General features: G+C 39.4%; 3 protein-coding genes across 6 annotated transcripts in view; 1 reads left to right on the forward strand and 2 right to left on the reverse strand.

Annotated features, from left to right (window-relative positions):
* Nucleotides 1-8,581, forward strand: part of arhgef16 (Rho guanine nucleotide exchange factor (GEF) 16) — a 14,507-nt gene extending 5,926 nt beyond the window's left edge. The window contains exons 7-15 of the mRNA XM_037684934.1: nt 2,907-3,059; nt 3,150-3,279; nt 5,138-5,212; nt 5,313-5,405; nt 5,520-5,671; nt 7,205-7,387; nt 7,521-7,591; nt 8,022-8,123; nt 8,206-8,581. Of these exons, the coding sequence (XP_037540862.1) occupies nt 2,907-3,059; nt 3,150-3,279; nt 5,138-5,212; nt 5,313-5,405; nt 5,520-5,671; nt 7,205-7,387; nt 7,521-7,591; nt 8,022-8,123; nt 8,206-8,345 (1,099 nt within the window). The 3' untranslated portion in view covers nt 8,346-8,581. The remainder of the gene's footprint in view (nt 1-2,906; nt 3,060-3,149; nt 3,280-5,137; nt 5,213-5,312; nt 5,406-5,519; nt 5,672-7,204; nt 7,388-7,520; nt 7,592-8,021; nt 8,124-8,205) is intronic.
* A 144-nt stretch (nt 8,582-8,725) lies between these two features.
* Nucleotides 8,726-13,236, reverse strand: ybx1 (Y box binding protein 1). Of its 4 annotated transcripts, none has more exons than XM_037684939.1 (8): nt 12,963-13,236; nt 11,410-11,473; nt 11,154-11,187; nt 10,973-11,062; nt 10,613-10,891; nt 10,117-10,202; nt 9,276-9,562; nt 8,726-9,069 (listed from the first exon to the last, which is right to left on the reverse strand). In XM_037684939.1, exons 1-7 carry the CDS (start codon nt 13,066-13,068, stop codon nt 9,322-9,324), a joined length of 900 nt encoding a protein of 299 aa, XP_037540867.1. In that variant the 5' UTR covers nt 13,069-13,236; the 3' UTR covers nt 8,726-9,069; nt 9,276-9,321. The 4 variants fall into 4 exon arrangements, with proteins under 4 accessions (XP_037540867.1, XP_037540866.1, XP_037540865.1 ...); XM_037684938.1 differs by having other exon boundaries at nt 10,105-10,202; XM_037684937.1 differs by having other exon boundaries at nt 10,547-10,891.
* Nucleotides 13,237-14,994: 1,758 nt separating this feature from the next.
* The window catches only part of ppih (peptidylprolyl isomerase H (cyclophilin H)), a 34,428-nt gene continuing 31,953 nt past the window's right edge, over nt 14,995-17,469 (reverse strand). Inside the window, exons 6-9 of the mRNA XM_037684290.1 lie at nt 17,116-17,208; nt 16,833-16,920; nt 16,715-16,755; nt 14,995-15,144 (exon numbers count right to left, since the gene is read on the reverse strand). Coding sequence (XP_037540218.1) covers nt 15,076-15,144; nt 16,715-16,755; nt 16,833-16,920; nt 17,116-17,208 — 291 coding nt within the window. The 3' untranslated portion in view covers nt 14,995-15,075. The remainder of the gene's footprint in view (nt 15,145-16,714; nt 16,756-16,832; nt 16,921-17,115; nt 17,209-17,469) is intronic.

Genomic DNA, 17,469 nt, shown 5'->3' on the forward strand with positions numbered 1-17,469 from the left:
AAAACTTAATTCACATTTCCTTGATTTATTGATAATGTGAGTTGCCGCTTTTGAGGGAGGTCCGAGCCAGGGGGCAGCATAGGCTGGTGGTGGACCTGGGGTCCGAGATGAGGCCTGAGGCCCACAGCTAGCTGCAGTAGCTTGGGGCCCGCAATTAGTTCTCCTTATAACAGACTAAGATCTTTTATTGTTAAACGACTGTTGTAGCCATGTTGTTCAAACCTTGAAAATGACATTATACGCAATCTCATGCTCAGATATTTTGCTAACAGAAACAGGGTTGATTGCAACAGGTAATGCTGACGTTTTGAGCCAAGATCTCAAGCAATGTATAGCACTTGGAGTATGTGTTGTGTATAAGGAAGTACTTTTCTTTATCTCACAAGAGAAATGATGAAAGAGAGTGTGGCAGAAAGAAATGAAAGGAGAGAAAGAGACAACTTCTCTGAAGGACGTTTATAGAAAAACGGGGTGATAAAGTCGAACTTATTTTTCTTCCATTATAAATTTAAGCAAACAAATGCAATATTTGAAATGGGAGATTAAAAATCCTACAAAATGAAAGTAAACGCAGAAAGAAACGTCTGTAAAGCCATTTGCACAATCAGGATGATCCAACGAAACTAGGGATGCACGGTATTATCGGCATGGCTGATATTAGTGTTAAAGTTAAATATCAGACATCAACCATTACATTAAAATAACTCCCCAGTATAAAAGGTGCTGTTTTTGTATGATAACCCAGTGACAAGGATGCCTGCAGCGCCAGCACAACATTATGACGTCACGCGTGCCTTTGAGTTTAGATATGTGAACATTTACAAATTTGCACTGTTGGAGTGTTGTCATTGTGTTAGAGAGAGTAAATATCATAAATAAATGTGATAAATAAATGTGACATTAAACATAATTCAAGTTGAAGTGTTGCATCATTTTCAGCCCCCTTTTTTGGTATCTGCATTGGTAGCAGGCCAAATTGGCAAAGACCATACAGAATAATGTAGTATTTTAATTCCACAGCAGAGAAAGCTATGTAGTCACTGTAAAGGGAAAAAATATCGGTATTGGTATCGGGCATCGGCCAAAAATCCAATATTGTGCATCCCTAATTTGAACACTATCCAGAAACACTGTCGTCTTCTCTCGGTCAAAGCTAAATTCAAAATGAACAAAGGCAAAGTAAAATTTTTTGTGGTCAGACAAATCAAAATTTGAAATTCTTATCATCCAGCCAGTGCAGTTTAACACCCTGCCTCGCTGGTGGTATGGGGGTGCATTAGTGCCTATATCATGGGGCAGCTTACACATCTGGAAAGGCACATTAATGCAGAAAAATATAAACGGATTTTAGAATATTTGCTCCCAGACAGCCATTTTTCAGTAAATAACTGGCATATTTCATCAAGACAATGCTAAACTGGTCTCCTCCGTTCCTAAATGCTGTTTTTAAAAGAAAAGGGGTGCTTCACTGTGGGAAATGTAGCCCTTCATTGTGGATAAATATGGGTTTATGACATTCGCAAATGATTGCTTTCTGTTTTTATTTATATTTTACACATCATCCTAACTTTTTCAGAATTGGGTTGTGATAAAATACAAGTGCGATTGGCATTTTTTCCTCAGTTTTGTACAAAATGTACACCTTTTTGTCGTTGTTCTTACTCGTGTGTTTACTCTTGTTGACTGATGGAAGAATCAGTTGAAATACCAGTTGGTCTGAGATGTTGAGCAGAGATTTATGTTGCAATCAGAGAGTAAAGAAGACTAAAACCTACTTTGCCTGCTCAAAATAGAGCTGTGTGCTTTCTATTTTATGTTTCCTGTCTGATATGTGGTCTCAGGTGAGAAAAAAGTTGATTTAAAGTGTCAGGCAAAATATTTGCCCCTAGCAATTCTTCAGTAAGCTTCATTACATGTTAAAACAAGTACGCCAAACTGGTTCTGCTGCCTTGCTGCACTTCTTGGTATTCCTGGGCTTTATGACAATAATGTTTTCAAAAGTGCCCTTTGTTCGTTGCTTTAGGCTTCTTTTTGAACACAAATACAAAACGCAGAGAGCGAAGTAGTTCCCTTTCTCTCTTTCAAGCTTGAGAATGGAAAACAGGATTTGTGAAACGAGAGGACACAATATATTAAGTTTTTAGTGACAAACCTGTCTGGTTTTCAGTTTCTGTGTGTCAAATCGCCTGGGTCCTGGGTGGGGCTGTGATTTTAGGTGTCATTTTACACATTTTTGTTTAAAAGGTCAAGATTGAGTCATTTATTTACCGTAGTTGAATCTGTTTTTTTTGGGGGGGTTTTTTAAAGGTAAGTTTTTTTTTGCAGAGAGAATTGTGAATATATTTTCTTCCACTTCTCTACGGGTTGTGGGGAGTTGGTGCCTATCCCCAGCAGTCACTGTGCAAGAGGCGGGGGACATCCTGGACAGGTCACCGTCCATCACAGGGACACATAGAGACAAACTGGACAAACGACTGCACCCAGAAAGGCCCACGGCTAAGAGGCGACAGTTCTAACCACTGCACCACAGTGCCACCCTGTATATCTGTTACTAAAGTAAAATAGCTCTGGATTTGTTTATAATATTTGTTTTTCTTTAGTTGCAGCAGTTATAAAGACTCAGAAATGATTAATTCCAGTGACACAACAGCTGTGAAAATATTCTATGAGAAACATGACTCATGTTTTATGTTAATGCACTCAAACAGAAATCTAACATTCACACGAGTGTTTGTTGGAAAGTTCCCGGATGAAATTAGATAACTGCATCTCTCTCTGAATATAAAAATCAAAATATGCATACAATGATTTGTGCATACTTATACACAGATGTGTTCAGGCCGTGGGAGGAGAAGAAACAGTTGTTTCACCTCATTATTAACCTCCCACTCTTGCTGGATTTGCAGTTTTTTTCAGGACCTGGAACAACGTCACAATGAGCAGCTGCTGATCCGAGACATCAGCGACATCGTCCAGAACTATGCTGCGCACAATTTTGAGCCCTACATCGTCTACTGCTCCAATGAGACCTTTCAGCAGAGGACGCTCCAGAAGCTGTTGTGAGAGGCAGAATATACTCCATCGAGCTGACACGTTTCTGCAGCAGCACGATGGGATGAGCTGAGCTTCTCTCCTTCTCTGTCTCCTAGGAACAGTAACGTTTCATTCAAAGAGACTCTGAAGCAAATTGAGTCGACCGGCGAATGCGGAGGCCTCCCCATGATCTCGTTCCTTATCCTGCCCATGCAGAGGGTGACCAGACTACCACTGCTGCTGGATGTCAGTTTTAAATCCTTTCTTTATTGCAGCTAAACAAAACATTTATTTAACAACAAAGTGTGCATATAGTAACAATTGTTTATTGATGAACATTTAAAAGCACCTGATGGTGTTGTACGGTCATAACCAGCGCTATTCAAAAGGTTTGGCTCCCCTAGTCATCATTTTTGCAGCTTTTTTTTATAAACTATTCAGTTATGCAAACATTTAGTTTCCATCTTTTTCAATTTTAAAGTACCAAAAAGAAAAGTCCCTAAAAGAACATTTACACAAGAGAGATTGAAGTATGCATTACTTTAAAGAAGCTAGTTTTTTTTATTTTAATTTTTTATTTTAGACCCTTTTTTTGTTTCCAGACTTGTTCCAAAGATCTAAACGTCACAATTCTTCTTGATTTTTGGCTGTATTTAGGCTCGTTATCCAGCTGTAGAGCCCTTTTGTTTGTTTGTTTATTTTGTACTTTTTAATAATTGCTGTTTACTGTACTTCAAAAATTGTCTCATGCTGTTGAACCCATTCTGTTCTGTGAAGTAGCTCCCTGCCTTTAATACAGCATCAATAACCAATCTACAAGTTCCCTATACTTTGAGAAATGTCAACTTTCTCTCTTTATTTAGTGAAAGCTGTGATCACTAATGCTAAAATATTACATTGTAGCTACAATGTATTATTATTATATTATAATTGTATTATATTGTAGCTATAATCTATAAGCTATAAATTTAATAGCTATAATTGGGGAGTGGTGGTGCAGACGCTAGAGAGGGTGGGCCTGTGATTGGAGGGTCGCCCGTCAACCCCGGTTCAACTCCTGGACTGACAACAAAATGTGGGTGGAAAAGGGGAAACGCCCACACCTGCCTCCACCCTCATTTGCCCCACTCTGGGCCCTTGAGCAAGCCTCTTAACCCCTCCAGCTGCTCTCCGAGCACCTTAGATGGCAGCCCACTGCTTCACGTGTGTGCTCACACATGCAATGGGAAAAATGCAGATAATTAATTGCCCAATTAGGAATTAATAGAGTACAATAAAAAAATAATAATTAAAAATAATAATCTGCTCCTCTAGGCACCCTCTGCTCCACACGTGGGTTGCGTCAGGACAGGCATCTGGCACAAAAAAACGATTGCCAAGTCTGCATGCGAGTTCGCTTGCTGTGAAGACCACCGAGAGAGGGACTGTCCGAAAAAACAAACCAACACTTTAATCCACAAGAGCTGTTCCCAAAATGCTTTCCTAGATGTCCATTTGCAAATGTCTGGAAATAATTATGTGAAGACACAACAAAGCTTTCATTTGAACATTCTTTAATTAAGACACTTTGTTGTAACACTTTACCCACTGACAAAGCTCTTGAAAAATATAATTTTGGCCCTTTAGATCTCAGCTTGACCTCAACCGTGTTTTGATATTCATAATATGAACTGGCACGTGTTCTTTTTTCATAGTCCTCTTGCAGTTTCTTTTGTGCTTTAATTGTATGAACGCTAGGTAACGACTTGCAGGAGCCACCCACTGCTGCTTGTTGCATTGTGGTTGGACGAATCATTAGCAAGTCATTAAATATTTATCAAGCTTTGAAATTTGCAGATCACCGTCCATTTAGCTTTTAGGCCATAAACCTTAAAAGCTTAATTTACCTAAGAGGTTAAATCTGGTGTGCCCAAATAAATGAATGTGTTTTTTGATATTTTCCCAACTCAAGTGAGCAGCCACTGTTCTGTTCACTCAATAATGCAAGTGGGTTTTTTTTTTTAAAAGGACGTCCAAATTTTGCACGTCTAGTTCATATCATTGTTTGATTATCTATAGTTGCCTTCAAGTATTTATTTATTAGTTTTAACCCATTTATTTGCAGACAATCTGCCAGAAAACCCAAGCACAGACAGCAGAGTACTTTTCTGCAGTTTGGGCGCTGAATGCCATGAGCAAGGTATAAATCCTGAGGGCAACTCGGACACACACAAAACCCTCTTTAGTGCCACATTTGTTTTCCCAAAGTCTTATTGTCGCTGTTATTATCGTCTCAACAGTTGGTCACAAGCTGCAACGATGGAGCCAGGCGGATGGAGAGGACAGAGCAGATGTACACGATCCAGAAACAAATGGATTTTGGAAAAATTAAGGTAAAACTGGAAATTACTGCAGAGATATGCGCTCATTTTCCCACATTTAGTTAAAAACCTGATCCAATGCAGAAGACGGTGTCTTAGTTGTTTGCCAACTTTGTTTCATCGCAGCCTTTTCCGTTGATTTCATCATCACGATGGCTGGAGAAGCGTGGTGAGCTCGCCATCTCCTCCGAAGAGCTCAGCATATGGAGAGCGTTCAGCAACAGAAGCTACTACCTGTTTCTGTTTAATGACGTTCTCATCGTCACCAAGAAGAAGACGTGAGTGTCAATTCACGCTCCACAAACTAATCACCAAATCTATTAGGGGTGTAACAATGCATCGATTTAAACCGATATATTGATTAAATGATTAATGATTCAATTATATTGTGGCAAAACTAAAACATCGATTCATATTGTCATCTTTAAAATACACTTTTATTTTGAAATTCCCAAGGCATGTCATAAAAATCCACTTAAACATGAGAAATGTGAGACTATACTGAACAGGTCTTTTTTTTTTTTTTCATTAATTAAGAAAAAATATATATTTAAATTCCTGGTGCCTGTAATAACAGAAATAAAATTGTTTTTGTAAATTTGTTTATATGTAAATGAGATTGCCATTTGATATCGCAATATATCGATTGCAGACTAGTGAATTGAATAGAATCAAAATCTTATTGTGACTGACTTTGTGATATCAAGAATAATCGTATCGTCATACAAACAAATCAATATAATATCATATCGTGGTAAAGCTTGTGATTTACACCCCTAAAAATATATCAAACTATAACTTCTAGACAAATGTGATTATTTAAAATGTGGTGCTATATTAGTTCTCTCTAATGACTTTTACTGTAATTTGTGACTCGTCTTCTTTGTGTTTTTAAATAATCACCCTGAACGAAACGTAGTTTATTATTGGAAAAATTACATTTTAAAACAGAATCATAGCAAAATAGCAACTAATAGCTAAATTTCACAAAACTATTGCTAAATGCTAAAAGTAGCAGAAGCATAGGGAAAAGCTAATAAAAACTACAATTAGCAAAAAGGTGGCTAAAACTTAAAAGCAACAAATATAAAAATAGAGCAAGTAAGTAAATTTCAGGGAACAATGTTTTGAAGGAATTTAAGAGATTTCTGTGTATTTTTTTGTGAATGTGTTAAAAATGCAAAAAAGATCAAACTACTGAGTGAAAGCACATTTTCCCCAATCAAGTAAAACATTTTGAAATGTTTAGATTGTTAAAGTAGCACACGGTATGCAGAAATACTTTTACCATAATTGCAAAAACCATACAGAATTTTTTTAGTATAAAAGTTACCCAACTAATAAAATAAAATGTTCAGATTACTGCAGATTAAAAATGTTCACAGTGTTAAACATCTGCTGAAGGTGGGGGGCTTTTTAAAGGTTACGAACTGCAGGGTTGATGTCTGCATTAATGCTGTGGTTGCTTCTTGACCTGTGGACACTGAATAGATCCAGCTGCTCACTGGGAATGTGAGCAGAGGGAAAAGGGACAGAGGAAGGAGAGAATGGATGTGCTGCGTGCATACTTGGGATTCTTCAATGTAGCGTTCAGCCTGTCAGCTCGACTCACTGTGGCCGTCTGTTTTGAATTAGGGAGAAGCCAAACAATGTCAGCTCAGAGGACGGAATTACCCACAACACTGAAGTCATTTTAATGATCGCAAGGTTATCGTTGTGACCTGACAAGAAGTCTTTTAAAGTCTTGTCAAACCACATGATCTGGTTGTCCCTTCGTTCTGCACCTAATGAACTCTGTCTCGTTTGTTCAGTGAGGAGAGCTTTGTGGTGTTGGACTACGCCACTACAGAGAACGTCCAGGTTGAGTTAATGGAAGAGGCAGAGGGAAAGATCTCTTCACCTACAAAAAACTCCAGTCCCCTTTCCTTTAAACTGCGGATGAACAAGAACAGTGAGAGCAAACTGGAGCAAATCTCCCTGGTGGCAGATTCCAGGTACTGGTTTGTACCAGCACATCCTGGAACAAGTATTGTCTTTGGCTCCCTCTGTCGTCAAATGCATGGTTCCAACTACACAATGTTACCAGAACTTTCAGAAGAAACATTGTTTTTCACTTCTTTTACCCAGAGTGGACCGGGCTCGTTGGATAATTGCCCTTACACGGCACAAACTGTCTGGTGGCTTCAACTGCACAGACGGTAAGATAAACACTTGGCATACAGAACATTACTTTTTCCAAATTTAAGTGGGGAAAATGTTTCCTAATGAGTTTATGTAAAGTTTAAATGAGAACTAATGTCAGTTTTCTTTCTTGTGGAGACTTGGGATTAAATGAGCCTTCAACAATGTTACCAGGCTCCTTGTGTAAATACTGGTCTCACTACAACCATCATGTGTAATGCCTTTTGCTTCTGTAAAGGCCAAGTTAAAAGCATTTAGCTTAAAAAAAAAAAAAAGTAACTATTATAACAGATTGTCCTTACATGTGTGGATTGTAGTTTAATTAAAGCACGCCTGCCACGATTAATGATGGAGTTATTCAGCAGTGTCACAGGACTGACTTTTGCAGTCTGTCCACATTCTTCGTACTAGCCCAGAAAAACGGTTTCATTTTTGGGAACGTTTCAGGTCTGCCACAGTACGAGGCCACTAAATCTTACATGCCGAAAGAGCCCGATGAGCTCGGTCTGCGACAGGCTGAGCTGGTCATCGTCCTGCAGAAAGAGGAAGGTGAAGATTTGTAGATTTATGACACTGAGTCCATTCTCTGTATTATAGCATGTTTTATAAACTAACAATTTGCTCTGGGTAGATTGGTGCTACGGAGAGAGAATGAGGGATGGAGAGAGAGGCTGGTTTCCTGCTTGCTGTGCCACAGAGATCACTGATCCCACCGCCATGGAGAACAACGTACAGAGAATGAAGCGCTTGCGCAAAGAGACAAATGTTTAAATGACTAGAAGCTATCAGGATATGATGGACAAAAAGATATTTCCTTGTCGACTGTTGAAACACATTCTTCAGGGTTTTTTTAAGTGCACTGCTGAGTTCTGCTGAGCCCTGACTGATAACACTGGAACATAAGAAGCCTTCAGCCAAACGGAGGGCCTGAATCTAAATCTTAGTTACATTTCTCATAGTTTTAAAGAGTAGGCGTGTGTGATTTTTTTTTTTTTTTAAAACCAAAATACAGAAAAATTATTCATGTTAAATGTAGTTTAAAAATGTTATATTTGCTTGTTCCAAGATACAAAATAAACTTTAAACTAACTCCAGATTCTGTCGTTGTCGACAGCCTGTATATGTGACGATAATAAAACACTAGACACATCTTCTGGTTTCTGGAGTTTTATTTGAGCTTGCATTTTGTTAAAATGTTTGAATACATAAAAAGTTATTTAAAAATGTCAAACTGACCAGATATCAAATTTTTATCTTTAAAAATCATTTGGTGTAAAAACTTAGGACAGATTTAGAAAAACATTTGTTGTTTCCCCAAAATGTTTTGTAGCTGTCACATAAAAATAATGGGAACAGAAACACAAGTCTGCATAGATTCTGCAGGCAATCGGTGGTAATCTGGTCGAATGCGTGGTGCAAGCTTGTGACGATCTTAAAGTCAAATCTTTATTGCTCAGATCTTGTTTGATGTTTCTTCTTGTTGACAAAACAAAAACTGTAAAGAGAATAAAGGACACATGAGTGTACTGAAAGCTGCATATTCATCTTACTCAAGCATTGAGTAATTAAAATGTATTCAAATGTAAAGAACAGCTGAAAAATTATCCTGATCTGAGTGTTAAGCCTTTTAGGGTGTAACCAGTACAGTCTAATGGTGAACCAGGTGAACCCAGACACTTGAAGGCCTGAGGAGTCACTCACCCGGACGATGGTAAAAGATGGTAGGTGCCGGTGGGCAGGTTGTTTCCTACTCAGCCCCACCCTGCTGGGCCTCGGGAGCGGACGTTTTCTCTGCAGATGGGTCACCTCCTGTCTTGGCCTCTTTGTTCTCCTGGCCTGTTTTGCTATCGGACTGTGTGCGTCTGCGGCGGTAGTTGTAGTTGCGGCGGTAACGCCGCTGGCGGGGCTGTTGGTTTTGACCACCGTCACCACCCTGATTCTCTTTGTCCTCCTCGCCATCTTGCACTGGTCTGGGACGGGGTGGACCCCTTAGGATGAAAAGACAAAAAGAAAAGGCCATGAGTAGACAAATAAAATAAATGTATCATTGTATGTTCCCATACAATGGTGAAACGTTCTCTGCATTTAACGCATCATGCCTGGGATACACTCAGGTGGAGCAGTGGGCAGCTATTGAGGGCGCCGTGGGAGCAATTGGGGATTAGGGTGTGCTGCTTAGAGACATCACGAGATGTGCAATGACTGGGGATCGAACCTGGGACTTTCAGGTCCCGAGTTGGCTGCCCTGCCTCTGCCCCATCTCAGCCCCCCCATAAATATATATATATATATATAAAATATATATATATTAATATTAATGACAATAATGAAGTACAGAACTTGCACAAAATACAAATTGCACAGGCTGGATGTAGTTTTGAAGCCATGCAGTTTGATGCGTTTAAAAGAAAAAAGCAGGATGACGTTAGCAAAAGGACAATTTTTTATGATGGACTTGGAATTTAGACAGCCCAAAGATTTAATGTTCATCATTATGACAGCACTTCATCAATGAAGCCAACATGCAAACCTTGGTCTGAACCTTGGTCGGAAGCCTCTGTAGTAGTTCTGCCTCACTGGTTTGTTACCCTGGTCTGGCCCACCTTGGCTCTCGTCACCTTCACCTCCCTGTAAAACAGATTAAACAAGAACTGACTGTTGTTCCAGACACAAACCAACTTGAAAATATTCAGTCAACAACACGTCTAAGCCAAAACGTATATATATATATATATATATATATATATTTTTTTTTTTTTTTTTGCCTGGTAGATTTTATGAGCATGTCAGTTGACATGAGGGATCTATTTAGAAATGTTTGTAAGACCCCCGATACACCAAGATTAGTTGATCACAACCACGTGAGTGTTAAGAAGAGATGATTGGGTTGAAAATAACAGAATGGAACATTCCAACTTTCATAAGGATCAACTGGGTGCCTGTTTCAGGATAGTAGCCCTGTGACGGCGTACCTCAGTCATTTCTCCGCGTGGTGCGTTGTTGGTGTACGGGGGCCGGCGGCCGAAGCGTCTACCTACAAAGTATGGCGGGTAGCGCCGTCTGCCAGGGTAAGTCGGTCTGCGCTGCTGTTGCTGCGTGTCTCCTTCAGGGGCGTTCTCTCCCCCCTCTCTGCTGCTCTTGTCACGTCCTCCGCTGCTAGGCTCACCCTCGTCACTCTGGTAGTTCTCTTGGTAGTCTCCCCCACGGGGAGGGCCCCTCCTTCGTGGGTAGCGCCTGTAACGATTCCTGTCAGCAGCGTACTTACTTCCCTGGACTGCAACGCCTCCGGGGCCAGTGACATTTGCTGCCTCTGCTCCCTGCGCACAAAAAACATTTGCTCAAATTATTCATAATGAACATATTTTTAGAAACCGACTAGAAATCTAAGGAATGCGTACCTTCTCTCCTTCAACTACATCAAACTCCACAGTTTCGCCATCTCCTACACTGCGAAGATATTTCCTCGGATTGTTCTTTTTTATGGCCGTCTGAAATTAGAAATAGTTTGAATGTGATTTGAGGAGGAGAAAAATAATTTAGAACTTTTACAACATTAAATAATCACAACCAACAACTTACCTGGTGTACAAAAACGTCCTCCTTGGTGTCATTCCTAAACAGAAAAACAGATTCAGTTAGAGGAATCCTGCTGAGCCTCACTTACAATGCATCGTCTTTGCAAACAGACTTAAATTAAATCAGTATGGATTAATTAACTGCAGGTAGCAACAGTATGAGGACAAGCAGAAAAATTAATCTGGTCAGCTCTGTAAGCAAAGCCGAACAGTAATTGGATTGAGTATTTAATCAGGAGTCCTTGAGAAGCAGCACTCACCTGTTGATAAAACCATATCCATTCCTGACGTTGAACCATTTCACTGTACCCAGAACTTTTGTTGCTGCAACGAGAATCAATTAAAAATTATTATTAATCAGCTTAGGATTTAACTGAAATGCTTCAACTATGTTTCCTAATGCCAGGCAGCAGAGAAGCCTATAAAGTAACAAAGCCCCCCCCCCCCCCCCACCCAAAAAAAATGCTGAAATTATATTTAACTCCCAACTGTCATTCTTTTTATAGATCCTGATGCTTAAGACAACCTAGCGTCAGCTGCTGTTGGTGTGCCACAACGGAACACACACTAAGTTATGATACAAGGATTCAGTACCATCACGAACACTGCAAGTTTCATGAAGCGTTTTATAATTGAGTAAGAAAGTACGCTGTGTTCACACGCTCACAGACCTACTGCTCCATTTTAGGACGCGAGCGTTCACACGTGGTAAAGTAGCATACGGATATGTTAGCAAGAAGTTAGCTCGCATGGCTTCTTAGCGTGGCTATGTAGGCTAAGACGGTTCGTACCATGTGGTTGGACTAGAGCCAGCAAACAGAAACCAACATTAAACGTTAAATACCATTAATGACATCGAATTTGATCAAGCAGTGTAGCAAACGTGAACCGTTGTTGCTGTGGTTTTGGGCTAAATATATTAAAGGAATCCCACGGCGGACATTTTGGACGGCCTCCTCTGCCGTGTAAATAGCCTCACGTAGGTGGCTAGGCTAATGTAGCTTCGTTAGCTACAGTCGATATGTCAAGTACGTAGGCCACGCTGGTAGTTCCAAAATTGAGCAAAATTAACAGATATATTCGGAGGCGTTAACGATCACCGTTTCCTATGGCGGTTTTGTCCAACCGCACCGGAAGGACGTTCGCGTTTCGACTTAATTGGGACTAAATGGTCCAAGTTGAGATCAAGACTCTTTCGTGCGAACAAAGGGATGGTTAAGCAGCTAACAATCATAGCTTGGGTCCTACGAAGCAGCATCGTGTTGTCATTTACCTCATGATTATATGTGATCGTTGGACTTCCAGAACGCGAAGTCTCCGACATGTGAACGCAAACACGCCGATCCTGGTAACGGCTATTAACGACTTCCAACCGTGTCACGACCGACTGGCGTCTCTCAAACGGGCACAGGAAGAGGCCGATGAGCGGAGGACGCAATCATACGAAAATCCACAAGTTTTATTATTCTCAGGCCACGGAAGATAAATAAATACCAATCGAACACAAAATGTCTATAATAGGCAGGAGTAAAAATAGCTAACCAGCAACGGACACTAACGTTTAATAACAGAAATTAATTTGACACGGCGATTTTTTTAAAATATCCAAAATACAGTACATTTTGTTCAAATATCACAAACATGAGAGGATGTGAAATGATTAGCGCACATGTGGAGGATTATTATTATTTTTTACTTAAAATTCCATTATCCCGTTTTAATGATGCTTAACAATCATGTCATACCGTTCCCTTCAACGGTAAATCCCTTCACATTAACATTCGGTTGTCTTAACTTGCTCCAGCAGTCTTACCGATGACCTTCTTATCCCCCGCGGAAGCTGCGGCTGCCGGGCTGGATGGGCTCTCCGCATCCGCAGCAGGCTGTGGAGGTTGTTGCGTCTCGGCCTCGCTGCTCATGGTTACTCCTCGTTGGTAATGGCTTCAGCCGGCGGCGGCTCTCTGATATTTTTCCCGGTGCTAGATGGTAACCTGGGCCGGCGGTGGTGGGGGCTGCTGCCTTCGGGCTCTCAGCTTTCCTCTTTCCGCTCCCGTTGCCGATCGAACTGGGCAGAGCGACCAACTGAGCAGGGGAATGAGCCCGGTCGCAGCTCCGCCCAGCTCGTCTTCTCATTGGTTGAAACGTGTAACTTTCAAGAACGCGCCATTCGATTGGCTAATACATCTGTCAGTAATGTCAAAGCAAAGTGTTTGATAATATTATTGGTCAAGCTGATTATACCTGTATTATCACGCCTACTACCAGTAATATGACAGCTTGACACATACTGGTATATCTGCTGTAAAACACTTCTGGAAAGGTGTTCACCAGTTAAAACACTAAAGGATGATTTTTTTTTTAACTCAATCTTTCACAAGCTTATACCTAACACATCAATTGCTGCCATGTGACATAAACATTAAAAACTAAAAATTAAAATGTCGATGCAAGACTCTTCAGCTGACTTTTTTTGCTACCAAGAAACACACCAGCACTGGCTCACTAAGACATGAAGCTAAATTTAAATTTTTAATTTATTTCACGTCTCCCAAGCCTGCTTTTGTTTAAATAAAAGTTATTAAATACAAATAAACCATGCATATACATTACTATTCCAATGTACATCAAGTTTTGGCCGTGGAATATATTTGAAATTTAAAAAGTTCACTATAAGAAGGAAAAATAAAACGTTTTTTGTATATATATTATATTCTCTAGTTTACAAGCACCCCATTGGCAGCTCCACTGAAACAGAGCAGCAGAATCCTCCCCTAAACATTGTCATGTTAATGCTCCACTGGCACCATTTACAAGCACAGACCAACATGTGAAGTGCATGCTGTTAATGGCCAAGCTCCACTCTCCCACACACAAGAACAAGAACCAAAAAGTGTCCCCAAAGAAAGGGCCCTTTAAAAAAAAGGCAACTTTCTTCCTGCTTCCACAAGAAGAGAGTTTCCATCTGAAAGGATTCTTTTATGCCAAATGAATGATGTTCATGGAGATGGGGGTAAGGAAGTGGGAGGCATGGGTTTGTAAAAATGGCCGGGGTAGAAGGGGTCGCCATAAGTTCAGTACAGGATTGCTTGGCACTGGAGTGTGTGGCCTAATTAGCTCCGTGGCTAAGGTGGACATTAATCCCACTACCTCTTTAAAGTACAACTGCATTATTTCCTGGTGGTAAATCTATCTTCAAGATGGAAACAAAAAGACACTTGTTTTAGTGGTTTCATAAGATCAAAGGAAAAGTTAGTACAAAAAAAGAAACAATCCGCTCTACTAATGTTAATATTGTGTGATAAATGTGCTTTGTATCACTGTGACAAAAAACAGTAATCTATCTGATCAAATGCATAAACCATACACATGTGAATTATAATGAATATGTTATAAAGTTTTTACACTTAAGTGTGATGCATTTTCAATTTGAGACCGCCTTCTTAGACCAAAAACAACAATTGAAAGGTTAAAAAAAAGACAATTTTATTGATTTTTTGAAAACCGGCATTTGTCTTCAACCTAATAGGAAAGACACAAACTATCAGTTTGAATACAGGAAAACAACAAACAAAATTAACAAGCAGTAGGTGTCAGAACTGATCTGTAAACAGCTATTTATAGACTGATGGTAAAAATATTCAGTGTAATATTGTTTAATTTTATTCATTTATTCATTCATTTAAAAGAAACTAACAAAACGAATTCATCAAAAAGAAAAAAAAAATGAATGAATGAAAAGGGTGCAGAAAGAAGAAGAAAATTCTTATAATAATAATTCTTTGAACATGAGATGTAAGCAAAAATTGATAAACAGTGCATCTGTCTGTCAACCTGCTGTAGAGCGAAGGCAGGAAATAATAGATCTTTGCTGATGGGCATCAAGTAACATTCAAGACATGACTCGATGTAGAGCGCGGTTAGCTGGATCACATCTCTCCACACTGAGCGATGAGGATGGGGAGTTTGGGTTTGTTGTTGGGTCCTGTAGGAACATTCTGTTTAAAGAGAAACAAACTTAAAATAAATGGAAAATGTATACATTATCATTCAAAAAGAATGTTCTTTCAAGAGTATCAGTGAACAAATTGTTTGCATCGATCAGCTGCATCTTTTATCAAGTCATAACCCCTGATTTCATTCATTTGTGTCTCTCTGCAGTGAAACGGTGTCAACTCCTCGTTCCGTCTTGGTCACTTCATACATCACACTGATGTGCATCAAAAGTGTATCAGGCCAAGCTTCAGAAGAGACATATGAGATGAGGAACAAATGCTTTAAATTATTATTAAATAAATGCTTAAAATGTCTTACTGAACTGTGTCCATCTGAAGTTTTAACCCTGACACCTGAGATAAAATCACATACTCATTCAAGAGGAACAATTTCAATCAATTTACAAAGAAGGGATTAACACTGTAACAATGTTACAAACTCAGTGAACAGTTGTATTCTCTGCAGTCAGTGCGGTCTTTACAAATAATGCTGTGTAGAAATCTTGAAGCAGAGATATTAGCTGAAAACTGAAAACTTCAGCTAACATCTGGCTAGATATTTCCTAGCTAATACACACAGAACATCAAGCCAAGATATGACGATGTTCTGTTCTGGGAACAGTGCCAGTAAATGAGGAACAGGACAAAAAAAAAAAAGTGACAAGCCTAAAAATGATCAGCAGGATAAACAATATTGAAAATAAATAAGAAAAATAAAACTCAGTTATACATCTTTCAGGTCCAAAAAGGTTCATCCTTGAGTTAATCCATCTTTTGTTTGCCAGTTTCACTACAGAACTCTAAATGAGTCATCTGGTTGATGAACAACTATTATTTTATGCCACCTTGCAATGCCTGAATGATTCATAGTTCAGTGTTAAGTGGCTCGACCAACAAGAGAGACGAGAAGTGCACAAGGACTGGACTGAAAATGATGTGAAAAGCAGCCAAATGTAGGGAAACAATTAAAAAAAAACATCAAAAAGACAGTGGAATGGGATCACTATGCTATTGTGAAGAAAAAATGAACGAATACAACAAATGTTATCTGGCTCAGGGGATGAACTTTTGTTTTTCTATGTGGTACAAAAAAAAAAAAAAGGTTAGCAAAGGGCTGTGCCTTTACTCATAGAATCTGGGGTTACAACACGTAACCAACGTTTGTCGTGGTACTCTCTTTCAGGAGTCGCCACTGTGAGCATTTTCCCATGAAAGAGCTAGTGATAGTTTATTATGACACAACCTGGGTCCAAACCTGCAGCCTCAGGACTATAAGACCGCATCACTGACCACCGATTACCACAGCCCTCCCCACAAACCTGCTAAAAACCTGCTTGTTTAAAAAAAACTTATTGGGAAGTGCAGTATGTGAGTTCTGAAGACAGATGTAGAACATAAATGGAGAACATAAACATATTTATCACAAGTTTAAAATCTTTTCTAACTCCTAAAAAATATGAACATTCACCTTGATCGCTCCACATATTTGGATAAACTACACATCTGTCAAATCTACCGATTTAGTCCTGACAAAAAAAAATAAAAAAAATAAAATCACTGAAATAAAATTTACCTCTATTTTCCTCATGATTAGCAGGCCATCAACCACTTTCCCTGAAACAAAAAGTAATGTGACAGTTCAACTCAAATTGACACAGAGGAGGCAAAGCTCAAAGTGTTGATGTATTTACCAAAAACAACGTGCTTCCCGTCTAACCAATCACATTTTGTGCAGGTAATAAAAAACTGGCAACCGTTTGTTCCCGGTCCACTGTTTGCCTGCAACACACAGTGATCAGATTAGAAAGACACACCAAGGAAAGGTCGACTCTCTTAAAATATACCCAGAAATTAACTTGTCTGTATGTTGGGATGAGGTCGTTATTATACCACTTCTTGATTCAGACACTGGATCTTTTTTTGTTTTTCCATTATTTTCATTGTTACAATAATAGCATGACTCTACACACATACCATTGACAGGAGACCAGGTGCTGAATGCTTCATTTTGAAGTTTTCATCTGCAAATGGACCTCTGTAGATGCTGCAGATACCAGTCCCATCTCCCTGAAGACAATTAAGAAAGGACTCAGTGGGAAAAATCAAAAAACAAAAAAACAACCAAACAAGTATTTCTTTTTAAAACCACGAGAGGGAGACAAAGAACAGTTTCCACCAACTGACAAGCGAAATTCATTTTTCAACATTGAACACAGTTTATGTTACAAAAGATCCCCCCCCCCCCCCCCCCGCAAAAAAAAAAACTGATCCTTTGACAAATGTTATATCAAAATGTGTTACATGTGTATATATATATATATATATATA

The sequence above is a fragment of the Nematolebias whitei genome, chromosome 11 (assembly GCF_014905685.2).
Source record: "Nematolebias whitei isolate Nwh7 chromosome 11, NemWhi1, whole genome shotgun sequence".
NCBI classification, from domain to species: Eukaryota; Metazoa; Chordata; class Actinopteri; order Cyprinodontiformes; family Rivulidae; genus Nematolebias; species Nematolebias whitei.